Genomic DNA, 20,236 nt, shown 5'->3' with positions numbered 1-20,236 from the left:
GAGGCTGCGGCCGGGTGGTCCCCGCTGAGCGCCCCGAGCCCCGAGAGCCATGCAGATGTCCTACGCCATCCGGTGCGCCTTCTACCAGCTGCTGCTGGCCGCGCTCATGCTGGTGGCGATGCTGCAGCTGCTCTACCTGTCGCTGCTGTCCGGACTGCACGGGCAGGAGGAGCAAGACCAATATTTCGAGTTCTTTCCCCCGTCCCCGCGGTCCGTGGACCAGGTCAAGGCGCAGCTCCGCACCGCGCTGGCCTCCGGAGGCGTCCTGGATGCCAGCGGCGATTACCGCGTCTACAGGGGCCTACTGAAGACCACCATGGACCCCAACGACGTGATCCTGGTCACACACGCCAGCGTGGACAACCTGCTGCACCTGTCAGGCCTGCTGGAGCGCTGGGAGGGCCCTCTGTCCGTGTCGGTGTTCGCGGCCTCTAAGGAGGAGGCGCAGCTGGCCACAGTGCTGGCCTACGCGCTGAGCAGCCACTGCCCCGACATGCGAGCCAGGGTCGCCATGCACCTCGTGTGTCCCTCGCGTTATGAGGCCGCTGTGCCCGACCCCCGGGAGCCGGGGGAGTTTGCCCTGCTAAGGTCCTGCCAGGAGGTCTTTGACAAACTAGCCCGGGTGGCCCAGCCCGGGATCAATTATGCGCTGGGCACCAATGTCTCCTATCCTAATAACCTTCTGAGGAATCTGGCTCGTGAGGGGGCCAACTATGCCCTGGTGATCGACGTAGACATGGTGCCCAGCGAGGGGCTGTGGAGAGGCCTGCGGGAAATGCTGGATCAGAGCAACCAGTGGGGGGGCACGGCGCTGGTGGTGCCTGCCTTCGAGATCAGACGAGCCCGCCGCATGCCCATGAGCAAGACAGAGCTGCTGCAGCTCTACCAGGTGGGAGAGGTGCGGCCCTTCTATTATGGGCTGTGTACCCCCTGCCAGGCGCCCACCAACTACTCCCGCTGGGTCAACCTGCCGGAAGAGAGCTTGCTGAGGCCTGCCTACGTGGTGCCATGGCAGGACCCCTGGGAGCCATTCTACGTGGCAGGAGGCAAGGTGCCCACCTTCGACGAGCGCTTTCGGCAGTATGGCTTCAATCGAATCAGCCAGGTGCCCACAAGGGAGAGGGCGTGGGAAATAGGGCAGGAAGGGGGGTGGGCAGGGAGCAATGAGGAGTGGCCATGGATGAAAATGAGGCTATAAGGCAGGAGGGATCATAGTTCAGAAGGTGGTTGGATGGTTTGGAAAATCCAGAATGCCTCCAGAGGGGTGAGGAAACTGGATTGTGGCATCAGGGCTGTCAGTCTCAGCTCTGGGAGTATCATCAAACTTTGCTGACCTGTCTCTCCCCCTACAGGCCTGTGAGCTGCACGTGGCAGGATTTGATTTTGAGGTGCTGAACGAAGGTTTCCTGGTTCATAAGGGTTTCAAAGAAGCCTTGAAGTTCCATCCCCAAAAGGAGGTTGAAAATCAGCACAATAAGATCCTTTACCGCCAGTTCAAACAAGAGTTGAAGGCCAAGTATCCCAACTCTCCCCGTCGCTGCTGAGCCCTTCCCTCCCCTAGTCTGAGAAGTCTCAGTCTCCTGGTTCCTCAGGCCGCCCCTCAGGCCTGACTGGGGTAAGAAATGTCACTCCACTTTACAGAGGTAGCTGTGGTGTTGAAACACTGGACTTGAATATGGGGTGCTGGGATTAAGTCCTAGCTTTACCACTAACTAGCTGTGTGGCCTTGAACAAATCCCATTACCTCTCTGAGCCTCGGTTACCCCGTCTGTAAAAAGGGAGGTGACAATACCTCCCTCACAGAACTGTTGGGAGGCTCAGATGAGATGCTTTATGTGAAAACATTCTGTAAGCTTCGTACAAATGTGAAGTATTATTAATATTATTACAGTATTATTATTGTTGTTATTGTTATCATTAACAATCTTGGATGGGTGGATAGTAGGAGAGCAAAAGGTATGAATGGGACAGTCTGTACTTAGTGAAGTGGGCTTTTTGGAAAGAAATCAGAAGAAGGCATAGAATTTAGCTCTCAGCTCTTGGACAGACGCCTCAACTTCCAGGTTCTCCCCGTCCTCCGCCCTCGGGGCTCTGGAGGAGGGAGGGGTCTGCAGGCTCTGTGGATGACAGTCTGAGATCTGTACCCTCTAGCAGGCTGGGCATTTGCCTACCGATGACAATGTGTAAATAAATGAGTGTTCACACCCACAGCTGGCTCCGTTACTCTCCTGAACTGGGGGGGTGGGGAGCGGGTTCTCTCCTCGCACGCCGGGGGGAGGTGGCCGCGGACCGAGGGGCGCCAGCTGCAAAGCAAGAAAACCGCAAGGCCCTTCCCTGCGTGCCGGAGGCCTGGGCGAATGTCGGCCGTTGCTATGGAGACCGGCCCGCGGTATCCCAGCGTGCCTCGGCCCCAGAGGTCCAATTGTGAGCTCCCCTGATGGGCGCCTCCTGATGACGCACACGGAAGCGCCGACAAGCCCCGCCCCGCCCCCGGGGGAGAGGCCCTCCGCGGCGCTTCCGGGAGCCCGGCGGCCGCGGCCAGTACCCGCAGCCTTTGGTACCTCAAGGTAGTCTCGGACGTGCGGCCGGAGGCTCCACTCCCCGCGGTGCGTATCGCCATGCCCGGCGCCTGGTTCGGCCTCTACGCTTAGTAGGTCGCAGCCGGAACAATCTCCTCCTCCGAGAGACTTCACCGGCCTGACGCGTGCGGGACCGCGGGACCGAGGCCGGCCGCGGAAGAGTCCGCGATCTTCGGGCTCGTGCCGGCACGTCTAGGGGTGGAGCGGGCGGGAGGCTCGCGGAGAGGTTGGGTTGGCTCCCGCAAGAGTGGAGTAGGGGCTGCTTTCCCTGGGGGCCTGCCCTCCAGGAGCTTACAGTCTGGAAAGATAAAAGGCATATGTACGGCGCTTTACAGTGTGCTTTTCCATCCCTTACCCTTGCAGTCTTTACAGCACTCAAAGCAGGAATAGTTATCCTTATTTTGCACCCGGGGTAAGGAGAAGAGCTTGCGACTAAATTTAACTCACTCAGAATTGGAGTCAGCGGGCCGGCAGGTGGCGCACTGGATAGTGCGCCGCTTGGGAAGCGTGGCGGCGCTCCCGCCCGAGGGTTCGGATCCCACATACAGACCGGTTCCCGCTCACTGGCTGAGCGAGGCGTGGGAGCAACACCGAGGGTTGCAATCCCGTTGCCGGACCCCGGTCCGGTACGGGGGCAACACTGAGGGTTGCAATCCGTTGCCGGACACGGAAAAAAGACAAAAGAAAAAAAAAAAAAAAAAAAATTGGAGTCAGCTGGAGCAGAGAAAGTCTTCTGGAAGAGCGGACTTTCGCTGCGTCTTAGGAAGTAAATATTCTTAACAGTGAGAAGGAATTGCAAATGTTGGGAACTGAGGCTTGAGTATGAGAAAGATGAGGCTGGTTTGGAGAGCCGAGGTCTTCAGGGCAGATTCAAATCATTGGTGAAGTCATTGACGGATAGACTAAACTCTCCCCCAGGCCAGGCATTTTACACAACTTGAGTAGGTGTTAACGAAGTTTGCTGTGCTATGCTACAGGGACCTGGGGCTATGGAGAAGTAAAAACTAATCTCTGCCTTGCAAAAGATTATTTAATTTGTATTTACAAATCCTCCTGTTATCAAGTGAGCCAGTACTGCACTAGGTGAATAAGTCACGTGTGCAGCCTCTCCCCGGGTAAGGCTCACAGACTGATTGAGGGGACAGACATGAGAATGGGCAAATAAGGGATGTAAACAAAGAAGGCTTCCTGAAGGGAGTGGTGTCTATACCATTCTAAAGGATTACAGAAGGCCAGAGAAGTTGGAAGAACATCACAGTGAAATAAGCCCCCAGTAGGCAGAGAGACAAGACTGTTTAGTCTTCCTCTTAGGTGACCTTGACAGTATTTGGTATTGTCACCACTCCTGATTCTCTGTCTCTATGACATTGGATTTTTCCTCCTCCTTTGCAGGGGTCTCCTTGTCTACCCCTTCGGTGACCCTGGAGATTCCACCGCGAACCTCTTCTCACTCCATACATTCAGCCTTGCTGGTCACATCCTTTCCCATGGCCTAAATAACTTGCTGTATGTGGATGACCAAATCTGCAGCTCACACTTCTTGCTGAGGCTTAGACCCATGTGCCCCCAACTCCTCCCCGTTTTTCTGGGTCTTTGCACACGCTATTCACTCTACCTGGAATGTTCCCTCTCTCAATTAGCTCATCCATCTGATCCATCTTGGGAAGCCCTCACCGCTGCAGCAAGCTCTATGTCCTGGTTAGAGCTTCTCCCATATGCTCCCAGTCTTAACTCTCCTTGCACCATAGTAAGTCTGTTTCTTTGCCCTTCTATCCCAGGAACTTATAAGCTCCTTGAGGTAAAAGACTGTCTGTCCTATTTGTGCCCCAGCACCTACCATAGTATCTGATGGTACCCAACATATATTAGATGTTCAATAAATATTAGATGAGTAAATAAAGGAAGAAACACTTAACAGTGTTCAGTGTTGCTGAGAAGTCAATTAAAATAAGCACTGGGGCTGGCTGCTCAGTTGATTAGAGTGTGATGCTGATAACATCAAGGTCCAGGTTTGATCCCTGTACTGTCTAGCCACCAAAAAAGAAAAAGAAAAACAGTTACTAACTAGAGATTAAAAATTTTGTAAAAATTTTAGAAAGCACTGAAAAAATACTGGCGTTAGCCACAAGGAAGTTGTCTGTTAATGCTGCAGGATGAGTTTCAGCTGAGAGTGATGGGTGCACAGCTCAAGCAAGTGGGAGTGAAAGTAGGACCAGCAGGTGTGCACAAGGCCTTGAGTGTAGCTGTGAAGCGGAAAACGGAGCAGCTCAGTGGGATGGGTGAGGTTTTGTGTTTCTGCTTTTTCTCAAAAATACCTGAGCACATCTACAGCTTCATGGGAAGGAGACTGCCAAGAGGGAGAAGACCTGAGGTCCCAGAGGAAGCGGAGGAGATGGGATTTGACCTAGAGCACAGTGAAAGACAAGAGGGATGTAGAGTGTCGTCGGGAAGAGAAGCCGGGGGCATCATAGGCAGAAGGACCAGCATGGGCAGAGGGAGGGAGGCGGCAGGGTGAGAAGTGGCCATTAGGTGGGGGACAAAGGAGCTGGACCGGAAGTTCAAGTCCAGTCTGAAGGACCTTGAAAGCCCCAGTCAGGAGTTAGGGGCATCATAGGCAGAAGGACCAGCATGGGCAGAGGGAGGGAGGCGGCAGGGTGAGAAGTGGCCATTAGGTGGGGGACGAAGGAGCTGGACCGGAAGTTCAAGTCCAGTCTGAAGGACCTTGAAAGCCCCAGTCAGGAGTTTGGGCCCAGTCCCATAGGCAGTGGGACTCCATAGGCAGGGGCCCCTCCTTGGCCTTTCCTGTCTATGGATCATAGCCTTGGCCAGTATTCCCAGGACTGGGATCGTCAACGGTGTCCAAGGGCATGAGCGTTTCCACAGCTCCCAGGTTTCTGTGAGAAGTGCAAACGACCATATGCATCCTCGCCCCTCAGTGCGTGCTCAGGGTGTGGTGAGGCCCGTCGCCCCCCCACTGTCCCAGTCGGGGGTCAGGTTTGATTTTCCACCTGGCCACTCTCCTGCTCTGAGCTGTGGGCCGTGGTGAATGATGGCTCCGTACCTTCTCCCAGAGGCCAGATGCCCGTCCAGCCTCCAAGCAAAGACACAGAAGAGATGGAAGCAGAGGGTGACTCAGCCGCCGAGGTGAACGGGGAGGAGGAGGAGAGTGAAGAGGATCGCAGCGGCAGCCAGACCGAGTCAGAGGAGGACAGCTCAGGTGAGGCCCTGCGCGCGCGCCCGCACGGCCCCCTGCCCAGAGCTGGCCCTGACTGGCCTCTTGTCCCAGAGATGGATGAAGAGGACTACGAACAGCGCCGCAGCGAGTGCGTCAGCGAGATGCTGGACCTGGAGAAGCAGTTCTCGGAGCTGAAGGAGAAGTGAGCAGGGGGCGCCTCGGGCGGGGTCTGGGCAGCTGGCAGCGGAGGGGCCTGGTGCTGGGCAGGGCGGCTGCTGCCCGGGGGAGCGACTGCCCGCTGCAGCCCTGCCGGCGCACAGCACGTGTTTGCCCGAGCGCCCCGGGTGAGCAAATGGCTGCATGGCTGCTTTTTCTCTCCCAGGTTGTTCAGGGAACGACTGAGTCAGCTGCGGCTGCGGCTAGAGGAAGTAGGGGCCGAGAGAGCCCCTGAATACACAGAGCCTCTTGGGGGGCTGCAGCGGAGCCTCAAGATCCGCATTCAGGTGGCAGGTCTGTGGGCTCTCCTGTGCCCTGTTCCCCTCCAGGACCCATGGCTCTCTTTCCCCTTCCTCACTCATCCTGGCCCTCCTTTTTGGGCACCGGGGCCCCTGGCCGAGCAAGGTCTCCCTTCTCCTGCCTTCCGCAGGGATCTACAAGGGCTTCTGTCTGGATGTGATCAGGAATAAATACGAATGTGAGCTGCAGGGAGCCAAACAGCACCTGGAGGTGAGCCTGACGGGGTGCCTGTCGGGGCGGGCAAAGCCTGATGTGGCCCCCACTCTGCCCGGCTCAGCCGCTGCCGCCTCCTCCAGAGCGAGAAGCTGCTGCTGTATGACACACTGCAGGGGGAGCTGCAGGAGCGGATCCAGAGGCTGGAGGAGGACCGCCAGAGCCTGGACATCAGCTCCGGTGAGGGCCAGGCCCAGCTTCCACAACACCCGCTCTCTGCGGACCTCAGCTTTCCTGGCTGCACAGGGGGTGGTCAGAGGACTTGCTTCTTGGGGTCACTGTGAGGACTGAATGAGAGCAGGCCTGGGAAGGGCCCAGCTCAGTGCCTGGCACACAGTGGGGGCTTGGGCATAGGGGGGTCCCTTGCCCTCCCCTGCCCCTGCTGTCTTTCCAGAACAGAGGACACCAATCTGACATGCCCACACATATTAGCCACCCCCCCGCCCACAGCACCTGTGTTCATATGTGTCCTGGGGAGGCAGGAATTATCATCCCATTGTCTCCTAAACCAATGAAGAAACTGAGGCTCACAAAAGTACTGTGACCTCTTTCCCAAGTTTTCACTACTGTGCAGTCAGGACCCGAACAGCCGGGCCTCCAGCCCCAAGCCCAGAGCTCTGTCCACTGCCCTGGGTGGTGTGGGGAAGGGGAGGTGAGGCCGGGCTGGCCCATGTGGGGGGCTGCAGGAGTGGGAGCATCCTGCAGGCCACACCCTTGATTCTGACTCCGGATCTGGGGGCACAGAGTGGTGGGAAGACAAATTGCACGCCAGAGGCAGCTCAAAGACCTGGGACTCCCTGCCACCCAGCAAGAGGAAGAAGGCACCTCTCGTTTCTGGTATCCTTCCATCCAAGGTGGCCCAAAACTGGGCAGGACGTCAGGGTCAGCCCCAGACTCGGGGGAGGGTGCAGGAGGGGGCATGGAGGACACAGACTAGACGCATTCATGGTTGGTTGGTTTCATGTGACCACGCCCAGGAAAATCCAGCTGTCAGGAATTTCCTGTGGGGTCCTGGGTCTCCCCTGGGCTCTGTGGACCCTAGAAATATAGAGACATCAGATCAGTGACTGCCCATAACTTCCTGAGTGAAGTTCAGTCTTTGGCGTCATCCGAGCGTGTTCCAGGCTTTCCCACCCCCGTGTCTTTGCTCCCTCTCCATCCTCCCGTTGGAACTCCTGCCTGGCCCTTCCTGGCCTGTGCTCATCGCAGACATTGCCTCCTCTGTGAAGCCTTCTTGGTCTTCCTGTGGCTTGTCTCTCCTCTGCACCCCTGTGCCCTGCCCTGAGTGCCTGCAGCCCAGAGAGGACTATCTGCCTCTGCCCACCTTAGGCAGGAGCCCCTTCAGTCCAGGGCCCACTGCGCCTTCATCCCCCCACTGTAGCCCAGCAGAGTTGAGTTGCGACATCCCTGCAGCAGCCAGAGTCTCAGCCATTGTGGCCACCTGGTGGAGAGCAGGTGCCGGCTGAGGGTGGAATCTGGAAGGCAGTGACTTGAGTGAATGTGAGGGTGTGGAGATGTTAGGTTCATGGCACAGGTGGGCACACGAGGGGAAGTATGAGACTACAGGAGGCTTGTTTCAGGGTGGAAGAGACCTGGGTCTGTCTGCAGTTGAGGAAGGGGTCAGGTGAGAGGACAGTTAATGATTTGGATGGAATAGGAAAAGGAGCAAGGCCCCTGACGGGGCAGGATGGGCCTTGGTCAGCTGACCTGGATTAAGGAGGGGAGGGTGAGCAGGGAGGTGGGGGTGGGGCTTGGTGCCCTCCATGGACTCAGTGAAACAGGCCATAAGCTGTCACCGCCCCTTTGCCCCCCACCAGGGGGCCAAGAAGTAGGAGGTGGAGCCTGAGCTCGAACCCAGGTCCTCAGTGCCCCTCCACACTGTGCACTGCACCACCTCTCATGAGTGTTCAGCTCCCAGGCTGAACCCTGCCTCCTGCCCCGCCATTGGTCTTCCTGCTTCCTTGACTCTGTCACAGGCCCTTACATCGTGTACATGCTGCAGGAGATCGACATCCTGGAGGACTGGACGGCTATCAAAAAGGTGGGTCTGCTGCTGCCACGCCCCCCCACCCCAGCTCAGGGTAGGGGCTGGCAGTTCCAATCCCAGCCAGCTCTAGGGTCCGAGGGCCGGGGGGTTCTCTGTGCACCCCCAGGCACTGCCTGCCTTCAGCCCAGGTTCCCTGGCATTGCAGTCAGCTCACGAGTCCTCCTGCTCAAGGCTGCCCTGGAGGAAGGGACATCTAGTCTGTCAACCCCTGCCTTGTTCCAGGGCAGGTTTGGATGGGGTGGAAGAAGGCAGGGAAGGTGGAAAGGGCTGGGCCGAAAGGGCACAGAGCCAGTGTGGAGAGGGAATTGCCATAATGGAGGCAGGCTCTCAGGGGGCTTTTTTTCTCCTCCACTCAGGCTAGGGCAGCTGTGTCCCCTCAGAAGAGAAAACCAGATGGTAAGAGCCGCGGAGGTTGTACCACCGCCCCGCCCCTCACTCTCACCTTCCCCACAGGAGCCCAGAGAGAGGCAGCAGCTCTGTCAGAATCAGTGGCCCCGGAAAGTTAGGACAATCTCAGCTCAAGGGGTTTGTGGGAGTTTGGCAAGCAGGAGCCAGGGTGGGAGTGTGGAAGCTCAGGGTTGGGGGAGCGCCCAGCCAGGCTCAAGCAGGGAGGGCCCAACCTGAGCTCATGGATGAGGGAGCTGCCCCAGGGCCCTCCCAGGAGGCTACTCCCGACCTCACATGGAGTGGCTGCCTCCCTCCTGGTTCAGCTTCCTCTCATGTTTGATGATCTTTCCCCTCCCACACACCCCAGGCCCATGACCCTGCTGTTCATAGCCAGGGGATCCCTCGGAGCAGCTGGCACCAAACCCAGATTTGCATTTCCCTGCTGCGGAAGGTAGACTGCCCAGCCCCCCAGTGGCTCTCCAGTGTTGCTGCTGGGTCCTCCCCCTCCAGCTGTCACTGGTCTGGGCTCCTCCTCTGCCCTCCTTGGGTTCTGTGCAGCTGTGGCCCCAGAGTGGCCAGGCAAGGCTTGTGTCTGTCCCTGACCAGCTCACCACCTCCCTCTCCTGAAGATCAGCTTCCTCAGTGCCCCTCTGGCAAAGAAGACAGGCCTTGTCCTAAGCCAAAGCAACATCCTTCCTGCTGACCTCTCAGCCACTGAGCCAATGAGCTGGGCCCTCCATTGTGGAACTCTGAGCCAGAAATGATATTTGGGGGGCCTGTCAGTCCTGGCTGGAGCTGAAGGAGAGAAGCCAGGCTCCCCAGGATTTTTCTCAGTGTGGTTCTTGGTATCTGCCTCCCAAATTGTGAGGACTGGAAATAAAACTTTTTGTGGGACTCTGGTGTGACCATGTGTGTCTGATTTGCCCTGCAAGGGAATTGGCTTTTGTGGGGAGCTCCTGAAACAGGCAGATTCTCTACTGGGGTCCCTGCAGTTGGTACCTCTTCTCACTACCCAGCAGGCTCTGGAGTACTCTGACTTGGGGTACAGGCTGGGGATGGGGGGCTGGGCCCAGAACTACCTGTTGCTGGTGAGCAGAGTCAGAAGCAACACGTGGTGCAGGCAGAGCACGTGGCCTCGGGTGGGAAGGGGGCTGGTGCGGGTGCTTAGAGACCAGGTCATGTCTGCACCTGCCCAGTCGCTTGGCAGATTGGCAAGGCAGGCTGGCAGGGCCTGTGTGCGTGGGAGGCAGCCAGCAGCAGCACCATGTGCTGACGACCTCACAGCCAGACTCCCCCTGGTTAGTGCTGAGTGTCAGAACCACCCCCAGAACCTCAGTTAAGCAAAGGGGTTGGTTTCCATGGAGACACAGCATCTTTTCTCCATGACAACATGAAATCCCGAAACCCAGGTTAGGCTCAGGAATGAGTCATCTGACCAGTAGGGGGTGCTCTCCCCCAAGGATGACCCCCAAGGCGCTGGACAGATGAGCAACTGACCACAGATTTAGAGGTGCCCCAGGGCGAGGCTTGGGCCTGTGCAGACTGGGCCGTCCGGGCTGTGCTTAACCCTTTCCTGCTCACCTGTGTGATTTGAGGAGGCCGGCAAGGCTGCAGGAAGCACTGTGGGGAGGGGGCACCCCCACAGCTGGGGCCCTTAGGGTGGCACTAGCATGGAGAGGAATCCCTGCCCCTCCAGGCTGGCCCTAGAACAGAGAGGAAGCGGGCACTGGCCAGGTGGGGTGGACACCCAAGAGTTAACTGGTGGGGTGTGACAGGGCGAACCGCCCTCAGGAAGTGTTACTCACCACGGGGAATGTGCGTGCCTGTGCCTCGGGAGCTGGATTCTCTTCCTGAGTCCCAGAGAAGCGAAGGAGCTCCCAGCCATGGAAACCCCTGGGGAACCAGGAGCAGGCCCTCTTGGAGCCCCCAACCCATCCAGCATTACTCCTGGGCACCTGGAGAGAGAAAAGTTAGTGGAGTTGGACGGGCAGCCAGGTGGGGTGGGGAAGGACAGCAAGAGGAGGGTTTATTCCCCAGGCAGCAGAGGTGGGAAGCCCTGTACGGGGGAAGGGCGGGTGAGGGTCCCAGCCCCTGGCCCCTGCTCAGGTCTGGGTGCCCGCCCCCAGGCCAGCCCAGGACCCACTGTACGACATGCCCGATGCCAGCGGGGGGCGGGCAGGTGGACTCCAGCGGCCCGGGCGCGCCGTGAGCCTGCGGGAGCGTCTGCTGCTCACCCGGCCCGTGTGGCTGCAGCTGCGGGCCAACGCCGCGGCTGCACTGCACGTGCTGAGGACCGAGCCCCCGGGGGTGAGTCTCGCCCCCACCTTCCACCTCCGGGGACTGGCCAGCTGAGGTGGGAGGGAGAGAAGCTGGATACTCCGGTCCTGAGCCTCCCAAGCCCTGTCCACTTGCAGACGTTCCTGGTGCGGAAATCTAACACCCGCCAGTGCCAGGCCCTGTGCGTGCGGCTGCCCGAGGCCAGTGGCCCCTCCTTTGTTTCCAGCCACTACATCCAGGAGAGCCCTGGTGGTGAGAGGGGCTGGCCTGCTGGGAAGGGCTGGTCAGGGGTGCGTCCGCAGAGAACGGCCTCACTATTTCCCATCTCTCAGGAGTCTCCTTGGAGGGCTCGGAGCTCATGTTCCCAGACCTGGTCCAGCTCATCTGCGCCTACTGCCACACCCGGTGAGTCTGCCCACAGGGAGTCAGTGCCTGTCTGTGGAGCCCTGGTCCCAGCGACAGCCCTCCGCATCCCGCCTTCTGCAACCTGAGCATCCCTCACTCCTGACCCTGCTCCTGTCTCTGGCCTCAGGGACATCCTTCTCCTCCAGCTCCAGCTCCCCAGAGCCATCTGCCAGGCAGCCACCCACAAGGAGCTGGAGGCCATCTCCCATCTGGGCATTGGTAAGGGTTCCCCTGCCACCCGCTGCACAAATGGACAAGCTGAGGCCGAGAGGGGAAGGGAAAGCCCACAGGCCCACCAGCCCCTGAAGCCCCACTTGGTTTCTCTTCCCTAGAGTTCTGGAGCTCCCCCCTCAACACCAAGCCTCCGCGGGGCCCCTCCGAAGGCCCACTACTGCCCCGGCTGAAGGCCCGGTCCCCTCAAGAGCTGGACCAGGGCACTGGAGCCGCCCTGTGCTTCTTCAACCCTCTGTTCCCAGGGGACCTGGGCCCCACCAAGCGGGAGAAATTCAAGAGGAGCTTCAAAGTGCGCGTGTCCACAGAGACCTCCAGCCCCTTGTCTCCACCTGCCGTGCCACCTCCCCCCGTCCCAGTGCTGCCAGGGGCAGCCCCCAGCCAGACAGAGAGGCTGCCCCCTCACCGGCCGCTGCGGAGGGAGAGCTCAGTGGGATACCATGTGCCCAGGGACCCCAGCCCTAACCTCCCACCCCTGCCCTCCCTCCAGGAGGTGGACTGTGGCTCCCCCAGCAGCTCTGAGGAGGAGGGGACGCCGAGATCCCGGGGGAGCCCAGCGACCTCACCCCAGCTGGGCCGACGGCGGCCTCTGCTTCGGTCCATGAGTGCTGCCTTCTGCTCCCTGCTGGTGCCCGAACGGCAGGTGGGCAGGGTGGCCACAGCGCTGGTGCAGGACCGACACACTGCTGTGGGCCAGTTGGTGCAGGACCTACTGACCCAGGTGCGGGCCAGTCCTGAGCCCCGAGAGCTGCAGGGCATCCGCCAGGTGCTGAGCCGAGCCCGGGCCATGCTGACCACGGAGTTGGGCCCTGAGAAGCTGCTGCCACCCGAGAGGCTGGGTAAGGCCCCAGTCAGGGCCTCTGCCAGTGGGGCCCCTGTCTTTCCATCATGCCAGCTCTTCCCTATCTGACTCTCACCTCTGCTCCCCAGTGCCAGCCTCTCTGGTTCTGTTCTGCTGCTTTAGAAAGCCACCTTGTCTCACTGCTGTTCCAATGATCTCCACCCCTGCCTCTCTCCCCGTCTCCCCTCTTGCCCAGCTCCTCTGTTTTTCATGCCTCTCCTGCCTGACTCTGCCCTTCCTCCTCCTTTCTGCCCCGGACTCTTCCCCTCCGTCTGCCTGACCCCTGCCTGCCCCTCGTCCGGCAGAACACGTCCTGGAGAAGTCGCTGCACCGCTCTGTGCTCAAGCCTCTCCGGCCCATCCTGGCAGCCCGCCTGCGGCGCCGGCTTTCCGCAGACGGCTCCCTGGGCCGCCTGGCAGAAGGATTCCGCCTGGCCCGTGCCCAGGGCCCTGGCGCCTTTGGCTCCCACCTGAGCCTGCCCTCCCCGGTGGAGACGGAGCAGGTGCGCCAGAAGCTGCTGCAGCTGCTCCGCACCTACTCACCCAGTGCCCAGGTCAAGCGGCTCCTACAGGCCTGCAAGCTGCTCTACACATGCCTGAGGACCCACGCAGGTTTGTCCCCTCTCACCACCTCCCACCGCCCTGCCCCCTCTGAGTCAGAGGCAGGCCCCCCAGGGAGAGACTTCCAGGACCACAGTGGGAGGTGGGGGCGGAATGAGCCAACCCTCCCAACTCAAACTTGGTGAAACTGAGGCCCAGAGAGTAGAGCCTCCTGGCTGCAGCCCCTCCACGTGGTTGCTGTGGAGATCACATTGCATAGGGCCTCGCAGGAGGAGGGGAGGGGTCAGTGTCTAAGACAAGGACTGGACTCTGACCCTGAGGCTCCAGAGGAGCCTGAAGCTTCCTCCTCACCATGTGCCCACAGGGGCAGGCGCTGGTGCTGATGAGTTCCTGCCGCTGCTGAGCCTCGTCGTGGCACAGTGCGACCTTCCCGAGCTGCTGCTGGAGACGGAGTACATGTCGGAGCTGCTGGAGCCCACCCTCCTCACCGGGGAGGGTGAGGGGACCCCCCTCCCACACACACACACACACACACACACACACACACACACACACACACACACACTGCCTCCCTGTCTGGGTTGAGCAGACAGCAGGGAAGGGGTGGGGGGACGGGGCACCCCAGCCCAGCCTGAGCTGCATTCTTCCCCCTCATGTCCCAGGTGGCTACTACCTGACCAGCCTCTCGGCCAGCCTGGCCCTGCTGAGCGGACTGACCCAGGCCCACACCGTCCCCCTGAGCCCCTCACAGGAGCTGCAGCGCTCCCTCAGCCTCTGGGAGCAACGCCGCCTGCCTGCCACCCACAGCTTCCAGGTAACACGGCCCCTTCACACTGTCCACCCCAAACTGGCCAGGCCCAGGCAGGCTCTGGCATCCTCCAGCACAGACCCCTCTTCTTCCCAGTGGGACCCAGCAAGAGGAAAGGGCTAGTCCTGCATCACCCTGCCACAGAAGCAGCGCCCTCTGAAAATGTCAAAGCCAGCCTTTCTAGAGGGAGCAGGTTCCACGTGCTCCAGGGGCAGCGTCTCTGAATCTTCACAGACACTCTGAAGTAGGACCATTATTATCCCCATTTTACAGATGAGGAAATTGGAGCATGACATGGAGAAGGAAAGGGACACAGGTGACAGGCCCAGACTCCAAATCCTGGCCTCCAGCCCCAGCCAGGCCTCTGCCTGTCCCTGACCTCAGGCTTCAGCCTGTGCCCCATTGCCCTTGCATTTGGGCTCTGGCCTGGGTGTCTTCAGAGCCAGATGCCACCCCTGCCCTTCATCCTTCCCAGCCTTGGTTAAGAGTCCAGACTCAGTTGCCAGATCCTGGGTTCCAATCCTGGCTCTACCACTTCTTGGTTATGGGAGCTTGGGCAAGTTACTTAACCTCTTTGTGCCTCAATTTTGTCATCTGTAAAATGGAGTAACAGTACCTGCCTCCTGGGGTCAATGTTAGGATTAAATGAGTGAATGCAGGACAAGGGCTTAGGGCCCAGAGTAAGCTCTATCTAAGCTTCATCTTAGGCCTGTGAGATCCTGCAGGGCCATCCTTGCACCTGCAACCCTGCTCCCCTAGCCCCTGCAGCCCTGCCCCCAGCCCCTGCCCATCTCTCCCTGCCTGACAGCTCCCCTCCACTGGAGCTCACAAAACTTTGGCCAATTGATTCTACCACTGGATTTATACGACCCACCCCTGTCCCTGCATGGCCTACCCTTGTCCCTCAGCTTTGGAGCCAGATACACACCAGGCAGGGCTAAGTACTCAGTTTTGCTTTTCCTTCATAGCACCTCCTCCGAGTAGCCTATCAGGATCCCAGCAGTGGCTGCACCTCCAAGACCCTGGCTGTGCCCCCAGGGGCCTCGATTGCCACCGTGAACCAGCTCTGTGCCACCAAATTTCGAGTGGCTCAGCCTGATACTTTTGGCCTCTTCCTGTACAAGGAGCAGGGCTATCAGCGCCTGTCCCCTGGAGTCCTGGCCCATAGGCTTCCCACCACCGGCTACCTCGTCTACCGCCAGGCAGAGCAGCCCAAGACCCAGGCGACAGCAACAGAGGAGGAGGGCAGTGGGCAGCCAGGGGCAGGGAGCGGGGAGGAGGGGAAACGGGGCCCAGGAGATGGGGACGTTGCAGTCAAAGCCAGCCTCAGGGACAGGAATGGAGAGTCTGAGACAACTGCTGAGGGGGCTGAGGGTCAGACCAGGGGAGGCCCTGCTCAGCCAGAGGAGCCAGAGGCTGAGAGGAGCCAGGCAGCACAGGAGTAGCTGGAAGCAGCCAGAAAGGCCATTTGGGACAGGAGACTCAGAGGCTGCCAGGAAGGCCTTTCAGAGCCATCAACCCTACCAGCCAAGGCCACAGCCACCTGGGCCACGGCGACCTCGGGCCCTTTCCTGTGTCTGCAACCACCTCTGTCTGATACTTGTCTCTGTGAGTCCACCTGCTGGAGGAGCTGGGGAACAGGGGTTGGGGGACCCCTAGACTATGTGCCCAAGGCCCCTTGCCTCTTGTTCTTCTCCTCCAGCTGGAGGCCAGGCAGCCTGCAGGGGTGAGTGTGCCCAACAGGGGACCAACCCAACTGAGGCCCTCCTCTGGCTGGTCCTGGCTCCTCTTGCATCTCCCGCCATAGGCACAGGCCAGGCAGCCCCCACCAGGCTGGAGGCTCCAAGTCTCTGAAAGACCCACCCACACCTGGGTGTCAGGAGGNCCCCGCTGCTCTGTTCCAGGAGCCTGCTCCCTGCCGGGTGGGGCTCTCACCTGCTCATGCTCCCTCCCTCAGGGAAGGTTGTTCCCCTGGAGATCAGGTCCCGGGGGAGAAAGCACCCAATTTCCTGTCTTTCCCCAAGACTGGAAGTCTTCCCAGGCACTCCAGCCTCCCAGGAGAATTGGACAGGGGGAAAATGCTCACCAGCAGGCAGACAAGCTTCCAGAAGGGAAGGAGGGCGGGCTGGGAAACCATTTTCTCTGCACTTAACTCTTCGGCTCTCACACAGACTTTACGGGGAGGCAGGACATGGCTTGTTAGCCCCACCAAGGTTCAGAAAAGTGACTCCCAAGACTTCACACAGCAAGTCACTAGGGTTTCCCTACCCAAACCAGGGCATCAGGTTCCACCTACACCTCTCTATTCTAAGCCCCAAGAATGAACCCTCAAGGCTGGGGCAGCGATGCCAACCCCCAACCACAAGGAGGTGCAGTTGGCCCAGGAAGCTGCTGAGAGGAGACTCCTGAGGGGCCAAGATGGCTGGAGAGCAGCAGCAGCAAAGGTGGTCACTGGTCTTGCACCTGGGGACAGCACAGGGGCCGAGGCTGCTGGCCCTCAGGTCCCTTGGAGTCAGGGGTCTGGATGAGGCCAGCCTCTTGGGCATCATTCCCCAGAAAAGAATTGTCCCTGATGGAAAGGACCCCAGTCTCAGAGGCACTCTCCTCAGGCACTGAGCACAAAGGGTCATCAGTCCACATGTCAGACATGACAACTATGAGGTAGAAATCATCGATTTCGGCTATTGGATGATCCAGATACAGCCCAGGTGCGGGGCTCCCGGGTTTCCCACTAGGCCACCGGCAGCCCTTCCTTCGCCACTTCCATGCCACCCCCCCACCCCCAAGCTTCTTGCTGATACGTTCTTTTGTATGTATGTCCTCTCTCCTTATCCCACCCCCACCCCAGTGCCTTGTACAGTGCCGCACACTCCACAGGCGCTCAATAAATGTGGTCCACTGTCTGGAGTTTGTTAACTAGGAGGGAGGGGCAGTGAGGTGGGAACCTGGGGAGGGTAACAGAGGGCTGGGTCCTGAGAATCAAACACAGGATGATGTGTCAAGTTCAGACCCAGAGGAAGGACCTGGAATGTCTGCAGGGGTGCTCAGAGAACCTCAGGGGCCAGATGTGCAGCCAGTCTCACGGGAAGGAGGCTTCTGGGCCCTGTCTCTGGGGCCTCTGCAAGTCCTTCCCTCCCTTCCCATGCTCAATCCTAAGTCCTGGCCTTGAGAATTCGGCATGCCCCCTGCCTGGGTCTTTTGGTTTGTCTTCTCAAGAGATTCTGATTGTCAGAGGTCCAGGCCAAATCAGCATAATGAAGGGTCATGTTATAGGGGCAGGGGCTCTAGGCAGGGCAAACAATGATAGACCAGTCTAAGGCTGGTCTCATTATCCCCATTTTACAGATGAGGAAACCGAGGCTTGCTCAGGAAAAGTGGCTTGTTACAGAGCAAAGGGCTCAGACACCAGATCCTACAATCCTCCAAAACAGATGGACTCACTTACTCATCCACCCAGCAATAATCTATCGAGTGTCTGTTATGAACCAAGCACCAAGCACCCCCAGCCCCCAGCCAAAGAGAAACTGGTCAGCTCTCACTGTCTTCAAGGTGCGAGCTGGGCAATAGCTATGAGCCCACCTCTCCCCAACCCCTGCTGCCACCTTTGTCCCTATTTATGGAAGAGGAAGCCAAGGCTCCAGGAGGTGACATGCCTGGTCCAGCGTCCATTGCTGCAGGGCAGGACTGGAACCTGACGTTTGGATCTACTGAGGAGCAGCCAAATCATTTCCTCACTTGGAAATGTTGCATGTCACTTCAAAAGTGACCATAGTTCTATATATGAGTTTGTTTATGCCAGAGCCAAGTCGGCCTTGTTCCCAGCCAAGTCTCAGGAGCCTAGAACAATGCCTGGCCAGGAATTGGCACTTAGTGGATATGTGTAGAATGACTGACTAGGGAAGACTCACCACAAGCACTTCCCTTGCGTTCCTGGGGCACAGGGTGGCGCGTTCTCCATCGCTGCCACCAGGGGGCGAGCGCGCCTCATTCCCAGCCGTATGCCGGGTCCCTTTCTCCACTGAGAAGGCCGCCCAGGGGACCCGGGGACTCAGGGGACCCGCGCCCAGCCTGGTGCTAGGAGGTAAGCACCCTCTCAGGGGGGACCTGGGACCGTCCTGCGAGCAGGAATCCTGCGAACTGGGGTCGGGAGGAGGCGTGAGGGAGGGGACACCTATCCCAGGTTCTACCGTCCAGACTGGCCCAGGAGCCAGGGCCTGTGGGGTGGCCTGAGAGGGTGGGGTGGAAGGCAGTCACTGAGACTCACATCACCACCCTGACCCACCTTCACCAAGGAGCGGCCTTGTGACCCATGTTCACACCCACGATTTAACACACAGTCGCACTCTGACCCACATTCGCACAGAGTGTGACACTGCTGCCACAGGCATGTACACTAACACCCGGGCACCCCAACGTTGACAGGCACACCCTGACCGCTAGCCACTCATGCCCTGCGGGATGGGACACAGGAACACACGGCCACCTCTCCTCTGAGCCACACCATGACACAGACCAAACCCTCACTCAGACGTCCCTAAGTCTGCACACTCAGAGATATTACAACACTCTCCCTCTCGGGTTCAGAGTGTGACTCCCTGACACACACATGGTGACAGGCTGACACAGACATGTGGTGCCCTACTCAGGGACTCCATGATGCACGTGGACCTACCCATGCAGAACTGCCACCAACACACCCAAACCTCCCACTCAAATGCACGACATACACTCTCCTGGGACACAGCACATGGGCGTCCCCTTCCCCCTGTGTCCTAACACTGGAAGTGCAAACACACACAGACACACACAGATGCACCAAAGGACACACGCAGACACACACACACTCTTTATACTTCTGAGCATGCGGAAGAGGTCCAAGCCCCTCTCCTGACTGCCCTCCCCCCCCGGCCCTGGCCCACCCCTGCCACCTCTTACCCACCCCAGCCCATGGTGCACCCAGGTGGGGGCTCTGGGTTGCTGAGAAGACCCCCGTGAGGGGCATGGCTACCCCACTGGCCAGGCAGGAGGCAGAGGCAGAGCGCTGGGTGGGGAGGCCTGAGCTCATCGGATTCCAACTCAAGTGATTCACAGGAGGACCTGGGAGGGGCACTGACCCAGGGCTGCGGCTTTGAGGGCCCGGGTGGGCTTTGGACCAGAGGGTCCTGGGTCCACAGCAAGGTCCAAGTCTGGGAGGGGGCTTCTTGAGCGGTGGCCCAGGCTGAAGGGGTGCCTGCTGGGCGCGGCTCTTGGGAGGGGCTCGGGACAGAGAGCGGTGCTGCAGGATGAGCCAATCCTGACCCCACGCCTTCCGGGCCCCAGCAGCTGGGTGTCTTTAACAGGGGTTAGGCCAAGGGTGGGGGGCAGGGGTGGGGTGACCTGCATGGCCTATTGTGGCCTCTCAGGCCCTCGGGCAAGCAGCCTGAGTAGACTCCAGAGGCCCTGAGGGACTGGGCCTGCCTGGCCCGGACGAGGCCGACAGGGTTACAGACCCGTAGGGCCCTGCCAGGCTAGGCCTCTGCCAGAGAGCCGAGAACACACGGCCTGTCCCAGCGCCAGGGATGTTTTCCTGCTGAGATCGAGCCCTCTGCTTCTGCCACCCCCAGAGCCCCCTGCCCCCAGGCCAGGCTGTCGCTCTGAGGAGGTGGGGGCTATGGATGCCCAGACCCAGCTGCAGGGTGACAGGAGGAAAGGATGGGGCTGGGGGTGGGGCAGGGGCACAGGAAGCGCCTTTCTTGGAACTCTGCACCAAAATAGCCCATTCTGTCCCTACTCTGGGTCTCAGTGTCCCACAGGGGAGGTGTGTGTCACCAAGGAGACCCTCGCCAGGGAGGGGCCAGAGCTGACCTCAGTCTGGCTCTGCTCGCAACCCCTCCCGCCCGCCTCCACCCCTACCACGGCCTCTGCTCCACTTTGAAGTCCTAACATAAATATCATGTCTGCTTGGGTTCCCCTTCCCGGCCTGGTCACAGCCCCCAGACCTGGCTCCCATCGCAGCCAGCACTGGGGGTGCAGTGCCAGGAGAGGGCAAGGAGGCCTGGACCACCCAGGGAAGGTGGCAAGCCAGAGACCCTGAGACAGAGACAGGGAGACACCGGAGATGGAGAGGGGAGACACAGAAGTGGGCAGAGAACAGAGAGACCCCAGCAGCCAACAGGGGGACAATCCTGGGTGCAAGAGAGGAGACAGAGAGACCCCAG

At 59.6% G+C, this 20,236-nt stretch overlaps 3 protein-coding genes across 4 annotated transcripts; all 3 read left to right on the top strand.

Annotated features, from left to right (window-relative positions):
- Position 1: 1 nt before the first annotated feature.
- Positions 2–2,210, top strand: B3GNT1 (UDP-GlcNAc:betaGal beta-1,3-N-acetylglucosaminyltransferase 1). Its single transcript, XM_008587161.1, has 2 exons — positions 2–1,105; positions 1,353–2,210. The coding sequence occupies exons 1-2, from the start codon at positions 50–52 to the stop codon at positions 1,542–1,544; spliced, it is 1,248 nt and encodes a 415-aa protein (XP_008585383.1). The 5' UTR covers positions 2–49; the 3' UTR covers positions 1,545–2,210.
- Positions 2,211–2,506: 296 nt separating this feature from the next.
- BRMS1 (breast cancer metastasis suppressor 1) lies at positions 2,507–9,811 on the top strand. Of its 2 annotated transcripts, XM_008587158.1 has the most exons (10): positions 2,507–2,606; positions 5,651–5,796; positions 5,866–5,956; positions 6,137–6,264; positions 6,401–6,480; positions 6,567–6,663; positions 7,228–7,320; positions 8,460–8,524; positions 8,887–8,926; positions 9,285–9,811. In XM_008587158.1, exons 2-10 carry the CDS (start codon positions 5,658–5,660, stop codon positions 9,290–9,292), a joined length of 741 nt encoding a protein of 246 aa, XP_008585380.1. In that variant the 5' UTR covers positions 2,507–2,606; positions 5,651–5,657; the 3' UTR covers positions 9,293–9,811. The 2 variants fall into 2 exon arrangements, with proteins under 2 accessions (XP_008585380.1, XP_008585382.1); XM_008587160.1 differs by lacking the exon at positions 2,507–2,606 and having other exon boundaries at positions 5,742–5,796; positions 5,868–5,956.
- Positions 9,812–10,800: 989 nt separating this feature from the next.
- On the top strand, positions 10,801–15,623 carry RIN1 (Ras and Rab interactor 1). The gene is made up of 10 exons (XM_008587157.1): positions 10,801–10,886; positions 11,044–11,224; positions 11,332–11,446; positions 11,527–11,599; positions 11,727–11,818; positions 11,932–12,669; positions 12,977–13,282; positions 13,596–13,727; positions 13,894–14,045; positions 15,008–15,623. Exons 1-10 carry the CDS (start codon positions 10,801–10,803, stop codon positions 15,482–15,484), a joined length of 2,352 nt encoding a protein of 783 aa, XP_008585379.1. The 3' UTR covers positions 15,485–15,623.
- Positions 15,624–20,236: the final 4,613 nt, after the last annotated feature.

Source organism: Galeopterus variegatus, unplaced genomic scaffold (assembly GCF_000696425.1).
Source record: "Galeopterus variegatus unplaced genomic scaffold, G_variegatus-3.0.2 Scaffold4258, whole genome shotgun sequence".
Lineage (NCBI taxonomy): Eukaryota > Metazoa > Chordata > Mammalia > Dermoptera > Cynocephalidae > Galeopterus > Galeopterus variegatus.
The sequence above is the reverse complement of the archived record's forward strand: the minus strand, read 5'-3'. Positions and strand labels throughout refer to the sequence as shown.